General features: G+C 31.8%; 2 protein-coding genes across 4 annotated transcripts in view; one reads left to right on the forward strand and one right to left on the reverse strand.

The window, feature by feature from the left end:
* LOC149481376 (uncharacterized) overlaps positions 1–24658 on the forward strand; it is a 465629-nt gene that overhangs the window by 22070 nt on the left and 418901 nt on the right. The window contains exons 2-3 of one of the 3 annotated variants that reach the window (XM_089705004.1): positions 19331–19425; positions 20366–20847. In XM_089705004.1, coding sequence (XP_089561130.1) covers positions 20735–20847 — 113 coding nt within the window. In that variant the 5' untranslated portion in view covers positions 19331–19425; positions 20366–20734. The remainder of the gene's footprint in view (positions 1–19330; positions 19426–20365; positions 20848–24658) is intronic. The other 2 variants (XM_089705005.1, XM_089705006.1) reach the window with 2 other exon arrangements.
* Positions 185–12358, reverse strand: LOC149481377 (solute carrier family 22 member 1-like). The gene is made up of 8 exons (XM_089704773.1): positions 12138–12358; positions 9296–9461; positions 6248–6428; positions 3230–3330; positions 2816–2967; positions 1997–2614; positions 1161–1342; positions 185–806 (listed from the first exon to the last, which is right to left on the reverse strand). The coding sequence occupies exons 2-8, from the start codon at positions 9451–9453 to the stop codon at positions 624–626; spliced, it is 1575 nt and encodes a 524-aa protein (XP_089560899.1). The 5' UTR covers positions 9454–9461; positions 12138–12358; the 3' UTR covers positions 185–623.

Here is a 24658-nt window from a genome sequence, read left to right on the forward strand (position 1 = left end):
GAGGAGGAGGTCTAAGACTTATAAGAGCAGAGCAGTGCGGGTAAAACCGCAAGGCACAGCTAGTACGTAATGTCAATTGAATATTGTCTACATTATACCTCTTCATGGAAGAATAAAATAACACACTTTTATTATAGTAACTTTTATTTCATATAATTTACAATAAAATTCGATATTTACAAGTTGAGGAAGTAGTTTCGTACTATTATTACTTATAAACTTATTATAATTTCTCTTATTAATTAGTGACTTAAATATAGTATAAAAATATTTCTATGTACATGATTATTGATTATATTGGCAGTTCAAAATAATATGTAACTTGAATTACGAAAAAAATAGAACAATGAAGAATAAGATATACATATAACTTTTCATTGTTATTTATTATTTCTAAATTATTATTCATGAATAACATAATATACATCTTATCTCCAAAGATTCACAACGAAAACAAAAATTCTTATAAAAAAGCATACCATAATTAATCAAGTTTTCATTGATAAATGAAATAATCGTTTACATGCAACCTCATCTACACTCACTATTGATCTAATTCCATATATAAATCACTTATATCAAAAGACACACCCTGTACAATTTACTATCTAACATAGTCAGATCTACGTAAGACCCTTTAGTTCTTCTCTCAGCGCCGGAGCCTTCTTCAATCCAATCGCCTCTGCCTCAAGCACGGTGTCCGGTAGTTGGGAGTTGGCGGTCTCTGGCATGAAGAGGGTGAGGGCTCCAGAGAGAAGGGAGGATAGCCCGAATATTAACGCTGGCAGTCCAGACCAATAGGCCATCTAAAAACCGAAATTAGTTTGTTGATTGTGCAATTTAAGGCGATTGTTACTTAGAATTGTAGTCAGGGCTCATAATCGTTAACCGCCTTCACTTCTAATTCAATAGTAAATAATTTGTATCAAACATGTATTTTGAATTATGAGATACTCTATACATTCAGGAATTAAATAACAAAAAAATCCAAGAGAAACCAACTTCTATGTACTGACAAAATTACTAAAGCATAATTTGCCAGTATACCTGATCATTACCAAATAAACAAAGAATATATTATTAAACCCTTTACACGAAAAAAATTGCTGTGAATTAAGAACCTTGGTCGTTTATTGACATAAAACAGACACAAAACTTACCAGCAACGGTGTCTGAGGCGCCAACAACGACCCAACTCGACCAATAGCAGAGCATATGGCGTGCATCGAGTTTCGAGTGTAGGTGGGGAACAGCTCCGACGTGTACATGTACACTATGTTGTACGAGAAGGTGGCTAGCGTCTCGAATGCCATGAAGAGCAGCAGACCCAGCCATGCGTAGCCTGGGAATGAGAGAAAAGTTAATATCATCTCGTCTAGGTTTCAAATGCTGTTAGGATGGACTATGGAATGGGGCGGTATAATAACGTTGGTCAATAGCAAAGCTGTCGGGAATTTTGGTCGCTTTAATAATTGTCGAGTAACGCAAATCCAAAAGGTATTCTAACAGCATTTGAAACGGAATATGATTTAAATATGTTTAAATTAAATAAACTTTTCCACTCTGAATGAAAAATGCTAGTTCACTCTCCATTAAAAAAAAAGACGTGTGGCATTTGGGGACGGTAAAGCTATTGCATAGCATGCCTTCAAGCCACACCTCCGCATGCCCGTCGGAGTGGGGAACGTGAGGTTTTTTCGTTACGGAATTTCTGGATTCCGTCCCCGCACTCAAGGCCCGCGATAGAAGCTATGCAATAGCTTAATAAGTGTGTAGTTTAATGTCATAAATAGTGAATTTGATAGTAAAGCTATAGTAGATGAAACAATAATGAACCACCGGTAACCAAGTTCATAGAGATTCGATTAAAAAGGATAAGATTAAATTGCTTAACATCACTTTAGTGGGCTATTACCACATCTAATTAATGCAATCAAGATACTATCCACTATTACTGTAATTACTGAATCAAATAGATATCATTAACTTTTAGTACCTTTGGGCATAAACGGTTGCGAGATGCAGAATAAGCCGCCGACAATAAACGAAGCAATTAAAGGAAGTTTTCTCTTGTACTTTGATAGAGCGAGCCAGTAAAATACATTCGCTGGTATATCCATCAACATTAATAACGCGAAATTAATGTATTTGTTGCCATCTATGAGCACAGAGCTGATCATCATGCCGTAGTTGATCAACGTGATCGTGAGCCACCACACCATGCACACGAGGAATCGTTGCATCATTATCCTGGACTTGAATGTTTTTATCAGCAACTTTCTGTCGCTGTAGCGCGTTGATTTTTCTTCGTCAATGTAATCCAGCTTGGTTAGGAGTATCTTATCGACTTTCACTTTGTTTCGTTTCGCGATCTTTTCTATGAGTTTGATCCCCTTTTGCTTTTCGCCTTTGCTGAAGAGCCAACGGATGCTTTCGTCTAGGTAGAAGGAGTAGGTGAGGATAATCAGGGTTGGTGCGTATATAACTCGAAGGAAATGCCGCCAGTAGGGCACCGCCCAGGCTATGAAGGGCATGATTATCAAACCTCCTGTGTAGCAGTTGAGGAGGATCATTTGGAAGAGCACTGCGCGTCTCTTTTCAACTATTTCTATACCTGAAAACATGTTTTAACTATCATTAATGTAATCCAGTAAAAATATGACTGAACCTTCGAATAGGATATTAATTCAACTGTTTTTTTACGTTTATTTCTTTCTCACGTATTTTCATTATATAAAAATACAAATAAATTCAGGAGCGTATTTAAATTGAAATGAAACGAAAACAAGAACAAATATCATCACACTTCACTTACTTAACATGAACATAGGTGACAGAGCGTCACCGATTGCCGCTTCTAGCCCTTCTAAAACAATGTACACCCAAAAAGATGTGGCGAAGCTCTTGGTGATACCAAGCACCGCTCCCATGGTACCAGCAAATACTGCTGCGGTTTTGCGACCGAATCTGAAATATAACTAAGGTTTTAATGTTGTCATTATACAAATAGATAAATGTTAAAAGTATAAATATATTAAAATGTAGAGTGAATCGGTTAGGTATATGTGATTCAGAATTTATGTTAAAGAGTAGTTGGGCAACGCACTTCAGCGTGCAAAGGCAAGTATTTTTTTGATTATAAGTATATTATTAGTACATAAGCTACATCTTTGCAAAGTATCATCAAAATCCGTCCAGTAGTTTCCGCGTGATAAATTCACAAACGTACCTGTCAGAAATTTGTCCTTGAACCAAAAGCCCCACCATCGCTCCGAAGCTGTGAACAGTTCCCACCAGGGGAGGTTTCCAATCTTCACATGCAAGACCAAACTGTAAAGAACAATTGTAATTGAACTTATTTTTACAAGCTTTCTATTAACTTGTTTGGGTGAAATCTTGCAATTCAATTTTGAAGTCGATATCTGAAACCGACCGCTGAAATTTGAAGGCAAAGTTTCAGTTGGAATTTAATGTGGAGGACACTAAAAGAAAGCGTTGTAACCTGTTGATTTTTTATGTTTTTTAATTGTTTTATTTAGGTAGTGGAATTAAAAATGAAAAATATATTATTTCTAGTGACTAAATAAAAAAAGTTGTTTTATAATTATGCGTTATTAATAGTGAATGCGCTCTTCATTTGTGGTGATTTAGAAATAAATGACGTCATTACTAAACAAATTACATAAAATATCGAATAATGTAATAAAATTAATGGACGCAGCAGTAAAATCGAGCGGAAACGTATACGCATTCCTGTGAGATTTTATCCGTTTTTATTAACAAGCTAGAACCCTTGCAACTTTACTCCGCTTGGGCCTTAGAATAACTTTCGAAGATAATATTTTATATTGATATATAAAATATCAGGAAAATGAATATTGTATGTACGAATGTTTAAAATAAATTGATTATAGAAAGTAATGTTTATAAAAACAGAACATTTATATTTAAATTCAATTTAAATAATAAAAAATTTAAGCACAATTTTTAAGCATATAATTTTTTCTTAGAGTCCTATATTTTTCCTTCTAAGTAAATACATTTCATTTTTTTGTGCATATAACTATTAATTATGAAGGCAGCATTCAATTGATTATGAAACTAAGAGAAAATCAGCCGAAAAATGGATATTTACTTTTTCTTGTGCCGTAAATATTTTTTTATCTATTTACTTATTAATTGGATACAAGAGGAACAAACCCGAAAGCGTAAAAGTATGCAAATTGCGCATTGACCGGTATCAGTAGCGAACGTAAATAAACGGTCTTGTTCTGGAACTCTTTATTTTTATTATCCAAGTAACTGATCTAGCTTCTATAGTGAATACATGTTGAATTTATAGATATCTAGTGGAAATCAGTTTAATTTATATTTTATAATTAATAGTAAATTTATATTATATGGAATGATAAAGGCCATAATTTCTTTTCCAATCAAGGAAATTTTGGGAGAGCTATAAAATATAATAGAATTACCTAAATTTAAATTTATGACATTTTAAGTAGTGTTTAAAAATGAGTAGGTACCTAATTATTTTGTAAGTTGAAGGATGATTCTAATGAGTTCACTGTTATGCTCCAATGACTAGATTACTGACCGTTTAAATATTTAATCCAAAACTTATTGCATTATATAGGATTAATTCATAATTTTATCGTTTAATTCTGAAATCACGTTAAAATCCCAATATGTTTATTTTTGCCTCATTGCTCCTTATCTCATAAACCAAACCCGATCTATTATTATACATTTTATCCGCTTTCAGTATAATTGGATCACAATAACGTGATAATTTCGTAAATGGATGCAAGTCGTGACTGGAAACATAACTATGCTAATTTGAGACCGCGGACCGCCTGTTAGATGGGAGTTTTATGAAATGAGGTGTATAAGATAATTCGATTGTACCATTAATAACATACTTACCTGTTATTATGTAAATAATATACATAAGACAAAAAGGTCTCTTGCGATGTAAAAATGTAATATGTAGTCAATAGATATGTATTAATATTATAATCTTCTGATACCGTGATAGCAACTCAATTTAAAACAAAATGTATATTATATATGTATTTACATATAATGCGGCCAAAATTTACTTATATATAGTAAATTTACTTATATTAGTATTAAATAAAATTATGAGGATAAATTTAAATGTACAATGTTAGCTTATCTTGTTTATTTATACAACATTGTAAAAACTTGTTTACGTTGGAACACACAATATTTATTTATTTTGGTAAGTAGCTTCCGGCCGCGGCTTTGCTTGCGTGATAGGCAGTTTGAATTATTTTACAGTCGATCCGACACAAATACAACTTAATCAGAAATATTTAAAATTTGTTCATGCGTTTTTTAGTAACAAGTCGCAAGTTATTTTTCTAAGGATATTTAGAATATGGAGCATCTCAATAAATATTCTAACAGCAAATAATTCCTAATTATTTAACACTAGCTTCCGCCCGCGGCTTCACCCGCGTGGTGTATTGATAAAAGGTAGCCTATGTTCTTTCTCAGGGTCTAAAGATTGTCTGTGCCAAATTTCATCAAAATCGGTTGAGAGGTTTAAGCGGGAAAGCGTTACAGACAGACAGAGTTACTTTCGCATTTATAATATTAGTAGGGAAGGGATGGTAGGGATTCTAAGTTATATTAATTATCTTTGCTATAAAGTATCTATCATATTGACTTTATCCGTATGTATCATCTTTAAATGCTAAATTAATGTACGTTTCAATTGCTTAACTATAAGGAAAGGAAGAACACATCATTGCAAAATGAACGACGATAAGAAGGTAATTAATAAGGGATTAATTCAAAAATTAATGTTAATAACAACATCAAAGATCATATTAGAATTTCCAATTAGTCATAAAGATTCTATTTAGAGTTTAGACGCACATAATTGATATTTAATCACAGTCTTAGAGTCATCGGTAAATTGAATAGTAAATTGGTTGTGAATTATTTAATATTGTTAATCAATTAATCACAGAATTAATCACACATACCGAATTGAAATTACAGCTGTGTATTTGAAAGTAACTAATTTTTTTACTATGTTCCAAGCTGAAAAGTTCATGGAAAACGCAATCAAAGAGAGAAAATTGAGAATTATTTTTTTAAAAAGTTGTTGTAATAAATAAGTATAAGTTATCGATAAGATAAACCGTATTTTACACACGTCTGTCACAAGGTCATTGACTTTCCTATACTAAATAAGATATAGGTAAGCACTTACTTCCGCAACAAAGCTATCTGGTATATCATACAGCCACTCTGTACAAACTTCAGATACGTTGGTGTTCTGGCCGTTACAGTGGTCGAGAGGGGGGTATCTGTGGCACTGCTTAATATCCTCTCCCGGGGTCAGCCAGGGGGCCTCGAACGAGCCTGTCTTGTCGCATTCTGGGATCCTGCATCTGTGTAAAATAAAAACGAAATTAAATAAAGATGTACATTGTACATACTTATAATTTAAAAAGATATTATATGAAGTTCTTTACTACATTTTAAAGAATGAACCTGACGATTATAGCATAATTTAGGAAAATAATAATGGTCCCTAGTACGTACCTATATGACACTGATATGAAAGATATTAAAAGGAAATTGAATTTTCAAAATATTTATTTTAATTAATAATAAATTAATTTGCATTAAATGCTTTAAAACTTAAAATTAAATGATATCTATGGATATCAATACTTTAAGATCTCTTACTTTAAGATCGAATTGCATATTCTAGTATATTTTAATGCTTTAATACATACTTAATTAAAGCTCGGTGTTAAATTGTATGTTACACCAGTTTTATTACTTGAACAGTTACATGATGTAAGCTTGTATTTGTTAAATTGTATTAAACTTTATTTAAATAAACAAAAAGCTATAAAACTGATGTCGAAATTTATTGAATATATGACCCTTTATGTAAATATGTATTTAATAGATTTTAACTACATAGAACAGTTAATACTCGAATTTAAATTCCAAATGACTTATAAAGGGGGAATTATAAAACGAGCGAACAAAAAAAAACTTTGCGACTGATGATGACATACTGTTTTAATAACTTGAGCGGTATGAATTTGACTAAGCGAAAAATTAACTAAACTGACGACGAATATTGATTTATAATAAAATCCAGAACGAGCTTACAAAAAGTGGATTGTGATAAATCCATTTCAGATATTAAAATTTTATCCGAGCGACTTCATTACTAAGTGAGCGACTGGAAATACAGAGAGGGCAACTTCAATATTAAGATAGATTCGATTTTTCTAAGTGAGGTTATACTTAGCGAACTACTAAAAAGTTCACTTTGAGCAAAGTTTTGTAAGCTGCTTTATTAATGATTATTGGTTACTGATATTCTATTTGAGGGCTTATGTTTTTTATTTTGATACGCTTTTTTAATAAAAACTACAGATTTTTAAATTCGCGCGAATTCGAATGGGGGCGGGGCGACGAATCGTTGCAGTCAGGTGAGTTGGGAGTTGGTTTTTTTTTTAGTTGACTGAAGCGTCTTATTTTATTTTTTGTTCATTTGATTGAAATAAATGCATGCATATTACTTTATTTTTACGGAGTACATTGTTTTAATTGGCTCGTCTTTAGTACCTTTACGTTTCGCTAGAGCGTTGATTTTTTTTTAAGTTATAGTTCTAAGTTTGTTAATTAATTTTGGAAAGTTTCAACTTGCGGAAACCATTACTTTTCAAGATATAATTTTTTGAAATTCAGAAAATTTGGTTATTATTTACGACGTTTTTGACAGCTGACGTTTCGTTCACTGTAACTAATGACTGATTCCTTTAATAAATGTGTTTTTACGGTTAATATAAAAGCGCAAATTAAACAATTATGTATTAAATCAAAAATATGATATAAATATGTATATTTTACTTTACAAATCTAATACGGTAAATATCAAATCTAAAAAATATATATGCAATAACGAAACGTGAGCCCATTTTGTGTGGCGAGTGCCAAAAGCGACTTTAGGGTGATTCCCACTCAACCAAAAAAAAACTACGTAGGTTAAAAACTATAAAACTTTTATTCTTAATATTCAAATAGGTAGCGAGGAGCGAAGCGACGAGCGTGTTAGGTTAACCCTTGAACTGCCGCACGAGCCGAGCGAGCGAAGCGAGCGTGCCGCGGCAGCGGCCGGCGAGTGCCAGAAGCGACTTAAGGGCGATTCTCAAAATAATTTTGAAAAAGAAAAGCAGTTTATTTTGAAAAGTCACTACCCGCTATCGATTAGACACCTCAAAATAATGAAATTCGGGGATCACGAGTCGTAGTGTTAGGTTGCCTTATATTTCAATAATAAAATTTCTCAACTAATAGAATAGTGTTTCTTCAAATAGTTATTTCATATTATTTTTATTTTTTAAATGTGAGCTCATTATACTCTGCTCATTAGTGTATTTTTCAAAGTGGTTTTTGTATTCGAAACACTTCATTTAAGATAAAATGCCGCTCAATATAAAAAATACATTTGCCAAATATTGAAAAAAATGCAGGACGTAACGTTGACACTCAAACAAATATTAGGTCGCTCAAATATTATGAAGCTGCTCATTTTGTATTTTAAGTAACTCAAATTAATGTTTGTAAGTTGCTGTTCTGTTGATTTCTCGTCACTCGCAGTCAGTCGCTCACTTAGTAATTCTATAACCCAAATTAATTAATTTTGACACTTAGAACTGTAATTTACAGTCACTCGTTTAATTGCTACCCCTTATAAAGTAGCTATAAAAATGTCATAAAATTTTTAAGACTGGTTCAAATGAATTGGGTAACGAAATAATAAGAACATGATAATTCGGATTTTTCTTCTTAAGCCTGTTATACATATAATAAAATATTATCTTATTTATGATTATTATAACTATAATATATATCTTCTCCGCATACGTTAAAAAATAAAATTTCATAGAGTCTTTTATGGTATATACTATTTTTAGACTTAATATTTGTAATTTACCGAACCTAAATTGAGAATTGAATGAATAGATATAAATATAAAAATAGAAAGAAAAGTATTATTATCTATTTCCTCTACATAAGAAATTTAAGCGTTTCGCCTAAATTTAATGTTCTTAAGACTATAGGTATAAAGTTTAAAGAATATTAAATGTAGGTAAAACGTATTGTATATGTATTTATATTTATCTAATGTAGTTAATCAAAGTTAAATAACAACTAAAATTTAATAATATTCGTATAACAAATTCAAAATGTTTAAGTATATTTTAATATGATTACCGCAGAATCTCACCTATAATTAACATCCTCGACCGCAAACACATAATTGACATTATACATAGAATTAGTCGCGTAGACCAGCGCCAGCATACACATGGTGATGAGCTGGTGTCTCCCGAAGGCCCCCAGGGTGCCCAGCACGGAGTCCAGCTGGACTTTGTCCTCGCTCATCGTGGTACCTGCGATTTTATATTTATTTATTCGAGTAGGTAGACATCTTTTAAATGCATGTTTTTGCTAGATATGGTGGAGTACATAGTAACAAATTGTTTAGGAGCGCTTTTAAATCGTCACTAAAGAATAAAATGTTTTTTAACAGGACATCATGTATAGATTGGATATTTGTTATTAGATATTCAATAAACTTAGTTATTCAGTCACTCTAGTTATGTACTAAACGGATTTAGATGCGACTTTACAATAATTTATGTAGAATATGATAGATAGGAATACTTCTCCTTCTTTTTTTTAGAAAATTCGCTTATCTGCTATGAACTTTATATTATTTGTTTGATAAAATTAAGATTATATTCATCAATATATTATAGACGTAACGACGAACTTTTTCTATTACGCCGAAAATGTAGTAATGTAGAGTCGATGGAGGCAGTGAAAACGCGCCAAAAGGATGTTACATTTTCAATTTAAATATGTAAATTTTAAAAAGTTACAAATATTTTAATTCATGTAACGTACACTTACAACTGAATTAAAATGTATTTAATTGAAACTAATTACTCATTAAATTCGATAATTTATTATTTAATATTCTTGCTTACAATTAATAGCTGACAAAATGATGTTGCTCAATTAGTTAATTAATCTTATATATAAAAATGAATCGCAAAATGTGTTGGTAAGCGCATAACTCGAGAACGGCTGAACCGATTTCGATAATTCTTTTTTTATTATATTCCTTGAAGTACGAGGATGGTTCTTATGTAGTGAAAACGTAAACATGTACCACGTGCGAAGCCGGGGCGGACCGCTAGTTAGAAATAAATGTAAATGGTTTTTGTGTGCGAAAATTGATACTTAGCATATTCTGTGAATTGGTATTAACATACCATTTCACATATGCATGCAAAAAAACGTAACATAACTTCATTACAAATAACTCATATTATGTGCCACCAACAAATGAAAAAATTATTTAAATCAAATGCGAAAGTAAGTCTGTATGTTTGTCTCTTCCCTACGCCTCAACTACTTAACTGATTTGGATGAAATTTGGTACAGAGATAGTTTGAGACCTGAGAAAGTACTTAGGTTTTCTGCCGGAAATGGGACCTACATATGCGGGTTTCTTTTACTACGCGGGCGAAACCACCAGCACAATGTTAGTAGAGTATGTATAATTTGAAGGTTCTATATTTTATTACTCGTATATTAAGAGTTTTATAAAGTATGTAAAGCAATAAATTAGTTTCACATCGTGTGTATACTCTTAGATATTCCAATTGGTCATTAAATATTTTTGTATAAAATCCTATTTCGTTCTGTGGCAAAAATACATGATTTTAGTACTTTAGAATTTAGATGATAGAGACAATTTATTGTGTTGAAAAATAACCATACATTATAATTAACAACTCAATAACTATTTATATAATTTAATAGATGCATACAATTATACACAAGACACAACATAACACAACAAGTGTAACATATTTATTATTATGAATGCAGAATATTGCCAAGTCTTGTCGTAAAATTAACAGCATTTTCCTCAAAGAGGTAAAAAAACAGGTGTGACTGGTATTAATATCTGGTGATTAATAAAATTATTGATTTTGTGTGGTCCAAAATTATCTCAAACTATAAAGAACACTGTAAATTACTGTTTTATGTGCACCTATGATGTGCACACACGATGTCGTTAATATTTGCCATAAATTATTTATTTTATCATTTTATCAAACAATTTTAAGTCAAACTTTGTATGTTTATTTCGATGATAAGTGAACAGCTTAACATTTTTTGATTAAATTTTGTATTCAGATAGATCAAGATTAATATAATTGGAGAGAAAGAACTAGTTAATTGTACGATAAAAAGTTGAATGAAAAGTTCTTTATTGCACACTAAATACAGGATTAGAAACTAAGAGCTATACAATAATCATGTACTGAGGGCGGTCTTATCGCTGTAAGCGATTTCTGCTAGACAACCCGAAAATTTAGGAGGATTACATTTAAGCTGGTGTTGCATAAACAGACTTAAAATTACAAAAAAAAGGTATTAGTATTTTTTAAATATTAAAAAATAATCACCTTACATTTTATTTATTAATTAAGATATGATTATAATTAAACCTACCGTGGAAAAACCCGCAGGTTAAATATGTTAATACTATAGGTGTCGTATTTCATCACATTTGTAACGTCATTGAAAATTAATACCTTTGATACTAGATACTATAGATACAAGCTGTTGCGTTAAAACTAATTCTTATTATCGTAATAACATTACTTTTAAAGCCAAATATCTTTGACCTGTATATTTATGTATATAATTAATATGTTAATTGCAATGAAAACGATATATTCTTTTTTGTACTATATTTTATGATTGAAACGAGATAATCAGATAGCAACAATTTCTTACAAATTACAATTTTTTCAAAGTGCAGTTAAGAATGTGTACTTTGCCAATATTAAGAGTTCATAATATTTGCCTTAGCGATAGTCTACAAACTTGCAGAAGCGAAAAAATCGTGTTCTATAGAAGGATTATGTTCAACTAACATATACCATTTCTATGCAAAACTCTTAGACAATCAAATCTACGTTCAATTGGATAATGCATCCTTAAAAATGCCTATTCTTCAATACAATATATTCAAATTCCCTTACCTTCTTCAAGTTCGCAATCCAAAATTGTTAAAACAGATCCTTTAAGAATTCACGCATCACATCACTACGTGGTTCACAATGCTCTTTCAATGGTCGTGTGTTAACTGCCTCAAGTAGATAATGTCAGGTGGGATGTATGTATTTTTGTTGATTTTGAATGAAACTACAATACGAGCGGAGCGGTGTTGTCTGGCTGACAGGTACGACTTATCTGTGTTTAATGGTGTTATAGACAAATTATGATAATGTTTAGTGATCAACTGGTTTTTTTAAAAACCGGCCAAGTGCGAGTCGGGCTCGCGCACAAAGGGTTCCGTAGCAGCAAATATAATAAATTACAGTTAAATCAACCTATCTCAAAAACTATAAGAGATACTTTGATCAAACCAAAAATCGTTGAAAGAGTTAATTAGCATGCATCACCTCTATTTTTTTTAGAATTTTATACCCCGTAGTTATAAAAATAGAGGGGGGGGGACATACTTTTTACGACTTTGAGAGCTGATATCTCAAAAACCGTTCACTTTAAGAAAAATGTTTTTTAGAAAACTTTATATCATTTTAAAAGACCTTTCCATTGATACCCCACACGGGTATGTACATCGAAAAAAAAAATTTCATCCCTCAGTTACATGTATGGGGGGCCCCACCCCCAATTCTTTTTTTTACTATTTAGTGTCATATTTTTGTAGCGGTTCATACAACACATATTCCCATCAAATTTCATCACTGTAGTACTTATAGTTTCCGAGTAAATCGGCTGTGACAGACGGACAGACGGACAGACGGACAGACGGACATGACGAAACTATAAGGGTTCCGTTTTTGCCATTTTGGCTACGGAACCCTAAAAACGGGGTGTGGGTGATTTTTTTATTTTGTTTGGAAATGTCCTTATATGTGTAGATTGTATAAATGTTTTGGGTCAAGTAGAAACAGTTTTATCGAAGTTTACTGCGCTTTTTTTTTAGATTTTTCAATTGAAAACTTCTAATCTTTCTAATCATTCAAGGTATATTAGGCTAATTGCTAACTTATAGATGGTAAATACTTCTCTGTGGATAATGAATATATATAACTACAACTTTCCACCATTAAAAGAAGAACCATATAAGAAACCTCTTACATATTTTAAAATCATTAGAAATTAACTAACTAAACGATATTGTATACCTACTATCGAATATCTATATGTATAGTATTGTAAACTAATAATAATTTTCAATAATTTATTATACGGAACCATTTGAATTTAATTTCAATGTAGAGGACATTTAAACGTTTAACATATTGTGTAGTTAACGCAACAAAGTATTAAAGAAGTCGCTATAAATTAAAGATAGGAAGGAATAAGTAAATAACCTTCATAAGAGTTAAGATAAAATTTAACTTTTGGTGTTAAATCGATTAAATTATGGCGGTTTATTTGTTGAACGAATTTAATATTAAACTGTGTATATTGAAGTTATGTAATAAATAAGAAATGGTTAAATTTTACACACTCACAAAAAACATACACGAAATTTTTGTCGTTGCACAGTCGTTTTGCACGCCTCATAAGCGAAGCGTTGAGGTGGGTACTACTGTCACTTCGCGCAAAACATCTGATTTTTCAAACTTAAAATGTCTTTATGTATCATACATTGCACTTGTAAGATAATACATACACACACATATTAAGAAAAAACACTATTTTTAACGTTCATGATATTTTTGATGTCATTTTTGTTATTTAAACTAGTTAAAAAACAGTTTAAAAAAGTTCTGTCTTGGACGTCCGTGTGTCTGTATGTGCGGATCCTTTTTCTTGTTAACACGATAGCGACCGAAATACTTTACTAATCGAGTCTTTTTTTTTCTCTTACGCTTGAGTATGCTCAGGAATAGAACCCTTTCATTTTTCAGGGTCTGATTCGATGTGGTTTAATTGTTATTAAATAAACAAAAATAATAATTAATAAATAATTATTAAAAAAAAAATTATGAGGCGTGCACTTTTGGATTTTCCAAACTATATTTATTTTTATTTTCATTAGTTTTCGTATAAAATATCACCAATAGAACACTTACCGTAGTTTGCTCTACCGAGACTTTAAAATCAATTTTGAATTATTTTCTTGTAATTTATTCCAGTTATTTTAATTCTATTATAAGCATGTATTCAGATGGTTATGTCTTATCTCCATTTAGGTATGCTATTGAAATTTTAATTATTATTCCCGGTTTTTTTTTATTGTTGAAAATTGACAATATTTTAATGTAACACTAGAATTATCAATAACAGTTGAAAGTTTCTCTGCCATCAAACACGTATTATTTCTTTTAAATACCATTTCTCTTAATAAAACCTAAGTACTTCATAAATTCGTTCGGTGAACTGTTTTAAAACGTTAACGCGTGGGCAGCAGCTACTTAATTTCCGGTTTTGAATAATTGAATAATCACTTACGATCTAGTTATTTCGTAACACATGATGGATCGGTTGACACTGTTGAGACATAATATTTGTGAATCTTTTTGAATTTAGAGGATGGAGTGGGGAAGCTATAATATTGCAGTTTATATTGAAACTAGTGGTTCGCCTCGACTTCTCTCGTTGTACATTATAGCCTATAGCACTCATCATTTATATATACGGCGGTAACATATTTTTAAACGGTCCAGTAGTTCCAGAGATAAGCGCGTTCAAACAAACAAACTCTTCAGCCTTATATATTACTTAAATAAGTAAAGATAGAAAGAGAGGTTGCACTTTAAATTGCATAATAAGATCGTATAAGCCACAGTAGTTTAAAATTGTTCAGTATAGGCCGTTGTTGCCGTCCGATTAGGGCCCTTCTGGCCTCCTCCACTCAAGCGACAGCCCAAGCCGAGGTTCGTGGTCCCCGTCAAGGGGGGACGCCCTTGTGCATGTCGCTACCAGGGTGAACCTTCAGTTCACCCTCGCGTCCGCGTTAAAATGTAGAAGCCCTTCTGGCTAACATTGAGAGACACCACACTTAAAAAAAAAAGAAAAAGGCCGTTGTTTAGAAAATTTAAGTTTGTTTAATTTGTTAATTTAAATATGATCATTCCATTTAACTATAAGTAAGTGTGATTGAAGGTAAACAATTAAAAATACTATTTATAATTGTGTCGTTCACCTAAGACGTGTTTGGTTTGATTTTGGTATATTTTTGGATACTTACTTTTTATCGAAGAAAATTGGCAGTAAACATAAATTCTATCCACTTACATGTCATTAAGTAATTACTAATGGCATACAAGTACATATTTGATAATTAGCAGGTTTCTAGTGTCTATTTTACTAATTGTATTCTATCTATAACGCTATTTTCTAATTGAAAGTGAATAATTTATTAATTATTATAAAATTAAGCGGTATTTTAAAACATTCTAATTGAATATTTTTAAGTGAAATTTCAAGGTCAGTTAGGCACAATTTTGGTATCTTTGAATCTTGCCAATGAAGTTTCAGTTCTGACACGTGTGCTTCGGCACACGATCATTTTTTGTTCACGATGTGATCGTTGATGAAATATTATATAGATCACGTAAGTATAATATTGTGACCTTGATTGTGACGGTTTACAAAATATATTATAATATGATATATGCATAGATTCTAATCTAATGAAAACTCATAAACACTTCACATACTTACTTATTTACGAACAAAAAATATTCTACCACACAAAAACTAACCAATCTTCAATTAACTGATTTAAAATTGCAGTTACTCGTTGATTACTTATAAGCACATTAACAGCAGTGTAACAAGAAATGTGATAAGATAATCAAGTCGTGTGCATTATACAGATGATGCATTTGATTGAACTGTGAGCTGTCAGCTTGAGAAAGTCGTCTGTTTGTACAAATTATATGTGTATATATGCATTATGTTATATGATTAGTCTAATGGTATAATCATAGGAATGTGTATAATCGTATTATTTCGTTTTAATTGTAAGTTTTATAGCATTTAAATGCTTTTTAAACGAGTTTTTTAAGAAAAGTATTGTTTGGAAATTGAAATAAACAATCAAACACAAGAAAATACTAAGTATTGTTTGTTAATTTGATTATCTATTATTATAGTTTGACAGGGAGAGTTTTAAACTTTATTAATTTATATTAGTTGTAGAGATTTGTAGAGTCGTCGTTCCAATAATATGATAGTAGGATTCGTTCCAATAAGATGTGGTAGGTGTAAAATCAAACGCTTCATATTATTTTAATATCATGAGAATTTGTTTGATAAATAGCATTTTATAACAGGTAAAAGGCAGAATGATCGCTGATCTATCTCATGATGATTTTCCTTGCGATTATCACCATTATGGCTGATTTGATACAGCCTTTTATTGCGAAGCAAGACAGCGTTTAGATTGTTGCTAGTAATCTTATATATAAAAATGAATCGCAAAATGTGTTGGTAAGCGCATAACTCGAGAACGGCTGAACCGATTTCGATAATTCTTTTTTTATTATATTCCTTGAAGTACGAGGATGGTTTTTATGTAGAGAAAACGTAAATATGTACCACGGGCGAAGCCGGGGCGGACCGCTAGTATCGAATATAATTGATTCCCTTTGATTTGATTCATAACGATACAGTAAAAATAGAGGCCATAATTATTCTTGAATAGCATAATATTACATTCCCATTAAAGCTCTTCTCATAATGACAATTATGCCTTGGAAAAGTTGTCCTATTAAAACAGCAATTAAAACCTTGAAAAAAGACTAGATCTAAGTAAGTTTCATTCTTATTAGGGCTTTAACTTTTTGAATGCAATTTAGGTAACACACCAGGCTTTACGCACACATACAGAGCCTACTTACAAACATTATCCCTATAGCAAATACATAGAAATATCTATGTTGACATATTCTATAGCACTAGACAGTGAATAAATAATTAATCAGAGGCTACTGGAAAGGCGAGCGTTGAATGATAAGCTATCAGCAAATACACTAGAACCTCTGTTACACACAACTAAACCATTGTTGTTCGTTAGATAATGTTACTAATGTCAGTTATATTTGCGTGATGTCATCTGTGTCTTAATAGAAATTTGTAATAGATTATACAAAAAGAAATGAACTATAGATAGGTTCGTGACTTTAACTAGAATATAATTTACTAGCTTTCCGCCCGCGGCTTCTGCCGCGTTTTCAAACTCAAACTCAAACATTTATTTATTCAATTAGACTTCTTCTAGAAGCACTTTTGAAACGTCATAGGTACTTATTTTTAACATTTACCACCGATTCGGAAAGCAGTATTTATCTATCTATTTAATCTATGTTAGTATTTTCAAAGATAAACCCGCATAGTTCCCGTTCCCGTGGGATTTCCGGGATAAAACCTATCCTATGTGTTAATCCAAGTTACCCTCTATATGTGTGCTAAAATTTATTGTAATCGGTTCAGTAGTTTTTGCGTGAAAGAGTAACAAACATCCATACATCCATACAAACTTTCACATTTATAATATTAATACAATAATAATTAATAGGATATGCCTAATGCCTAATCTATAAAAAAGAATATGAAATGATAAAAAAACATTATCTATTAATTATTTATTTAGGCGGAAGGTTGACAAAGTTGCAAAATTGTACATGGCAAATATATAAACGACACAATATACTGCCCGGGATTTTGATCTGCAACACTCAGGTAAAAATACAAAATTTATATGCTATTTACATTTATTTCTGCGTCTTACATATTATGAATCTTTTTATATTTTCTAATTTTCTGATATCACAACAAACCAAAAACCTTTATCGTAGTAATGATTAGTAGAATTGTTTTATTAGATGTGACAATAGATAGGCTAGCATTCCGTCACGGATGCGTATGCGCAGGGCGTTGCTCCGACAAGGACGAAGGACTATCGCCCAAGTGTTGGCAGCTTGCCATATTGGGAACAATATTACAGGTAGAGCTTTTACGTTGTAGATTATTTTTTTACTATTGTATTGAAGCTTTCTAAAACATACTTGGTAGAGTTAAAGCGAATTAGGTAGAGCTTTTTCGTTGTGGATAATTTTATTCGTTTTTTTACTATTGTATTGAAGCTTTTTGTTACAAGCTTTTATGTTATCGATAGTTTAATGTGACGGTTGTAGCTTTCTATGAAGAACTTTTTGGTAGAGCTTTTACGTGTTGTTAAATGTTGTTTTATTTATATTATTGTATGAAGCTTTGTGTGACCGGTAGGGCTTTTAAAGCGCATAGCTTAATTAGATAATATTTTTAATGTTTCTGATGATATTATTGTAGCGTGTTATTTCTGATCGGCTAGTTGTTTAACAAATGCTGTTATAAAACACTGTTTAGTATGTCGGTCAAGTGTAAGATTTACGAAATGAAACTTTATTATACAATTGCAATTCATATAACAGTTCCTTCAATTCCAAGAGTTGATTCATTCTTACTAAATATTAAATTCTCATAATAACGTAAAACATAACATTATTTATACACCTATTTTAAAACGTGTCTAACGAACTTTAAAACATTTTAGTGAGGAGTGTTGTAGTAAAGTTTTGAATAGTAAAAATATAACGGACAGTTAGAGATGTCCACTTGACACAATATAGAGATGACTTGGCTGTTTGGAACCAGTTGAACGCCCTGACTTTGTTCATGTATTGTCTCAGTTTTAACTGTTTTGAAAAGTTAGATACATGTAATATTTTATGTACTACTATTTTAACGATATGTTGTGAATTAAAAAATTTTACAGCATTCATCATTTCTCTTTAAATCGGTTCAATTTATGTAAATTTCACACTTCGAATGGAGATAACGTACCTACTTCCTACGTTTGGTAACTTATGTTTATTTATAACCCGTAATAGAATTTTTCTGTTAATTTCGCTCTAAATATTCATTGTTTATGTTTTCTAAAGTTATCTGAGAGGAAATAAAGCGAAAAAAACATCAATAAATTTATTTGATAGTTTTTTTATTGTAATTTATTTTAAATAAAAATTTCCTACATAAATGTACATGATAATGGGTAAAAAGAAAATCCTAAAACATTTTGTATTGTGCTATTGTGCGCAGGTGTAACCGCTAAGCACAGTTAGTTATTTATATAGTTTTGTAGTAGATTCATAAATTATATTATTATACCCTTAACAAAACATTAATAATATCAATGTTATTGTTTCAGATAAAACGGTGTCGAGAAAGCAAGAAATGTCAATACAATGTATGCAGAAGATAATATTCAAGAAGCTTATAAACCTCCGCAGTGTTTAATAGTTTGTAATAACAATAAAACAAAATAATTTATAACTATTTGTGTTATTTAATGCTTAAACATATTCAGTAAATACACAACTAGCTGTGCCCCGCGGTTTTATCCGCATTGCTCCATTCCTGTTGGTCTTAGCGTGATGTTATATAGCCTATAGCCATCCTCGATAAATGGGCTATCTCACACCGAAATAATTTTTCAAATCGGACTAATAGTTCCTGAGATTAGCGCGTTCAAACAAACAAACAAACTCTTCAGCTATATTATACTAATATATAGTATAGATACAAACGCATCATCTCTTAACAAACGTACACTTTCTCAATTAAATATGTGTATAATGGTGCTAAATTGAAAACCGGTTGTTACGTTTTGTAGTAAAGAAAGTATGAAGCTCTTTAATTTAGTCACTTATTACGGTTGTAAAGTAAAAGATGCATGTCAAGATTGATTTATACGGAAATTGTTATCAAAAAAGGTTTTTGGTTTTTATCGTAAAACCATATAATGAACATTGAATTTAAGTATATGTTAAAAAGGTAACCTCGCTACATATTATCTTTAAAAGATTTCTGATAAGAAATCGATAATCTATAATCTAACTGCTGCCAAAATAAGTCGTTACGCTTAAATAATTATATTGTTAAAAACGATGATATAACACTTTGAGAATAAAAAAGCGATTTCCAAATAAACTTCAATGTTTTTTGTCGAGTCATTTTAATTGGTATTTTGAAGTTATTGATGACAGCACAATGGCATCAATTAGTACGAGCTACGTTCTTGGAATAATGAAATAAATAATGGATACGTGAAATAAATATTTGTAGAACATTAAACTGCTCTGTAAAATTCTATAAATAAAACAAATATTTATTATCTTTCATCAAAGCGATCTTATACACATATTTAATTCGTAATTTATAGTGTTTATTTTTATGATTACAGTATTTTTGTCTCAAACATAAAACATGATGCAAATCCAAATACAAATACATACTTGACAATGATCACTGTACAAACAACATGAAGGTCAGTGAAATAAAGAAATAGTGAAATAAGGTCATGGACAGTGAAAAAAAATTTGGGCAGTGAAACATAGTCAATGAAATACAGCCATGATCAGTGAAACATAGTAATGGTCAGACAAATAGAGTCATGATCAGTGAAACAAAGTGATGGCTAGTGAAACAAAGTAATGGTCAGTGAAACAAAGTAATGGTCAGTAAAACAAAGTGCTGATCAATGTCGTGTAGTGAAACAGAGTGATGAACAGTGAAACCTAGTGATGATAAGTAAAATCTGTAACATAGTACGATGAAGCGTAGCAAGTCGTACACATGGCTGTCAGGGCTGCTAAAAGCAAAGCCCGAGGAGGAGGAGTGGGGCACGGGGCCCTGGGTCCGTGCTGACGTCATCAGAGATCAAAGGTCAGTTCATTTTAAGATTCATTTAATAGATATCGTCGTGAAATAGACGATCCAAAATTATACATCACTATGATATGTAGTATAATTTTGATTAGAGTTTGTTCTTAGCTATAGTGAAAAAATAGAGATAGGCTCTACAAAATGCATTGATTTTTCGGTAATGTAGTTAAGTGTTAAGAAGTCCGCTTTGTTTTTATACGCTCATTTGAGTGATATTTTTTAAATATTTAAGTGTCACCGAAATAAATGATACCTATAGCAATATAATCCTTTACAATAAACTACGTGTACTTCAATAGTAGATTGTTACTTTCTATCACGTTTGAGCTACATTTAGCACACTGCGGTTTATCGCAACAGGAAGACGCCACTTCACAGTGAAAACTTGTGTTAGTTAAGTTATTATTTACTGTACTTAATTGTATATAATTTAAAGGTTTCGCTAAGTGTTCGACGGTGACCTTTTTTATGTTTCACTTGGGAAATGGTCTTATAAATTTGTTATAAAGGGATATTGCTAATAATTATATATTAATCTAATTGTGAAAACTGTTTTTGGTTTCTTAGATATTCTATGTGGTTTACATGTTAGTGAACTTAGCAGATCATTTTTAGCAGATCAAAAAAAATGTGAGTTCTTATCGCGTGCAGTTGAGTTCTACAGTTCCTGATACTTTTTAGAAATAGTTCTGGCGTTTTTACCTTAAAAAACGACATTTGAAAAAATAATCTGCCAATTTAAATTTTTAGCAGATCAAAAAAAATGTGAGTTCTTATCGCGTGCAGTTGAGTTCTACAGTTCCTGATACTTTTTAGAAATACTCGCGTAAAATGAAACACTAGAAAATTTATTTATGTCATATTTCATCACGCCGTAGCACCATGCCGTAGCATCACGCCGTAGCATCACGCCGTAGTATCATGCCGTAGCATCATGCCGTAGCTTCATGCCGTAGCATTATGCCGTAGCATTATGCCGTAGCATCATGCCGTAGCATCATGCCGTAGCATCATGCCGTAGCATCATGCCGTAGCATCGCGCCGTAGCATCACGCCGTAGCATCACGCCGTAGCATCACGCCGTAGCATCACGCCGTAGCATCACGCCGTAGCATCATGCCGTAGCATCACGCCGTAGAATCATGCCGTAGCATCATGCCGTAGCATCACGCCGTAGCATCATGCCGTAGCATCACACCGTAGCACCACACCGTAGCATCACGCCGTAGCATCACGCCGTAACACATGCCGTAGCATCACGCCGTAGCATCACAGCGTAGCATCACGCCGTAGCATCACGTCGTAGCATCACGTCGTAGCATCACGTCGTAGCATTACGTCTTAGCATCACGTTAAGCCGGGTCCAGGTCGGGTTTTTTCAAATGTCGTTTGTTAAGGTAAAAACGCCAGAACTATTTCTAAAAAGTATGTATCAGGAACTGTAGAACTCAACTGCACGCGATAAGAACTCACATTTTTTTTTTTGATCTGCTAAAAATGATCTGCTACGGGAAGTTGGCAGATCATTTTTTCAAATGTCGTATTTTAAGGTAAAAACGCCAGAACTATTTCTAAAAAGTATCAGGAACTGTAGAACTCAACTGCACGCGATAAGAACTTACATTTTTTTTTGATCTGCTAAAAATGATCTGCTAAGTTCACTAACATGTGGTTTACTCGGTTTAAAATTATCTCAAACATTTTTTATGTCTTCTGTTATTCATGAGCTTATTTACATAAACATTCAGTAAATAATATAGTTTTGTTCATAAAAAATTTGGTCGACTTTTCCTTGTTATTTTTTATAACATAAAATACAATAAAGATTCCGATCTCGGGAGTTATGAACTAAAAACTCATAATGAGTAATGTATTGTGTGAGTTCATGGTACGAGGTGCACCGTCCAGGGCTGTCACTTGCAATAAAATAATACTTTTATTTATTTCAAGAATTTTATAGTCATTTAGCATTTAATTCATTTTAACTTTACGTTTTGATACATAAAACAAATCAGAGTTATCTGATAAAATAGTTTTTATGTTACTCTCCATTCTCACGCAAGACTTGGCTTGTAAGTCAAGTCTTAATTGGAAATAAATATTAAACACAAACATATTACATTAATTTCTAATTGTTATTCAGTAACGAATTGAATAGTAAAGACGTGACGATATAAGATATTCAAAAAATACATTAATACAAAGTTGTGACAACCCTATCTCGACCCCACGACCTTCCCACGACCCACAGTCACATTATATCATACGCAGCGTATGCAAATACATTCTTTTGTAATAATTGTAATCACTAGTAGTTAGTATAATAATTGTTACTCGGATATAATCGCTAGAGGAGCTTTCACTGCGTTAGTTTAATGGTTATCCACATCTAACGAAGCCATTTATTGTTTTATGCTTTGTAGAATTTATTTTTTGTAGCGTTCTATCCATTGCTGGTTGTTTGAGATATGATGAGATGTAAATTATATATTAAAAATATTATTTTTTTAGTATTACACGCTTTTATAAGATCTATAGATCATTGTGAGTGTATTATTTTACTAGGATAGTACATAACAATTAATTCAAGATTATTAATGTAGTCGTACCTATTATTTTCTTTTACATTTATTTATTTCAACAAAATAACAATTATCTATGCTCTATGTTCAGTGTAAAAAACCCAAATTGAACATTAAAAGTGTATAAAAAGTAATATGGAATAGAAATTAGAGGACAACTAGTTAAGCTAATTACCTAGTTATCTTAGACACGTTCCTACTATCTATGAAATTAGGTTTAAAAAGCCATTTTTAACACTTTAATACCAACAATTTACTTATTATGTTCTGTTTTATCTCATTTGAAACATAACATGTTTTGTTAAACTTCTAGCTTCGTTTCATGCTTTCATATTTATTACGAGCTGTGCCCTACGGTTTTACCCGCAGTACTCCCACTCTGTTGGTCTTAACATGATGATATATAGTCTTCCTCTATAAATAAATAAATAAAATAAAATAAATATTATAGGACATTATTACACAAATCGACCTAGTCCCACAGTAAGCTCAATTAAAGGCTTGTGTTGTGGGTACTAGGCGACGATAAATAAAATATTTAATAAATACATATATAGATAATAACACCCAGACCCAAGAACAAATAATTGAGTTCATCACACAAATATTTGCCCTGACCGGGGATCGAACCCGGGACCGTCGGATGTTATGTTGTAAATGTTATGTTGTTATGTGCTATCTAACACCGAAATAATTTTTCAAATCGGGCCTCTAGATCCTGAGATTAGCGCGTTCAAACAAACAAACTCGTCAGCTTTATAATATTATAGTATAGAAATACTTCTATATCTATACAGATAGAAGGTCAATATTCAATTTCCCTTACATCTAACTTGTAATACAATCTGTAATACAATAGATTTAAATCATCCACCACGCGGCAGTAACATCTGCTTTCAAAACATTTCTAAAGGAATGAATTCACCGCAAATACAAGACACCTGTTTTGTGGCTTTTGGAAAATGGCTTAGGGTAAAAGTGGGATAGATGCCGCACCGGGATAGATGCCTCATTTTCAAAAAACCTCACTTCCCAGAGTCGTGACTACGAATTAATGATTTAAATAGGAGCTCCTATCACCCCGTACCTCGGGTACGCATGAGCTGTTGTTTGGTGAAGACGTGCTTCGCTAGTGCGTGTTGTAATATCCGCGGCGAACTTCACGAACACGTTAAAATTTAAAAAGGTTGATATTTGCCTTTGCATAACTTTATAAGCATTAATAAATT

Source organism: Colias philodice, chromosome 16 (genome assembly GCF_061535455.1).
Source record: "Colias philodice isolate Cphi_HAF_F1 chromosome 16, ilColPhil1 Martin Lab GWU primary, whole genome shotgun sequence".
Taxonomy (NCBI): Eukaryota; Metazoa; Arthropoda; class Insecta; order Lepidoptera; family Pieridae; genus Colias; species Colias philodice.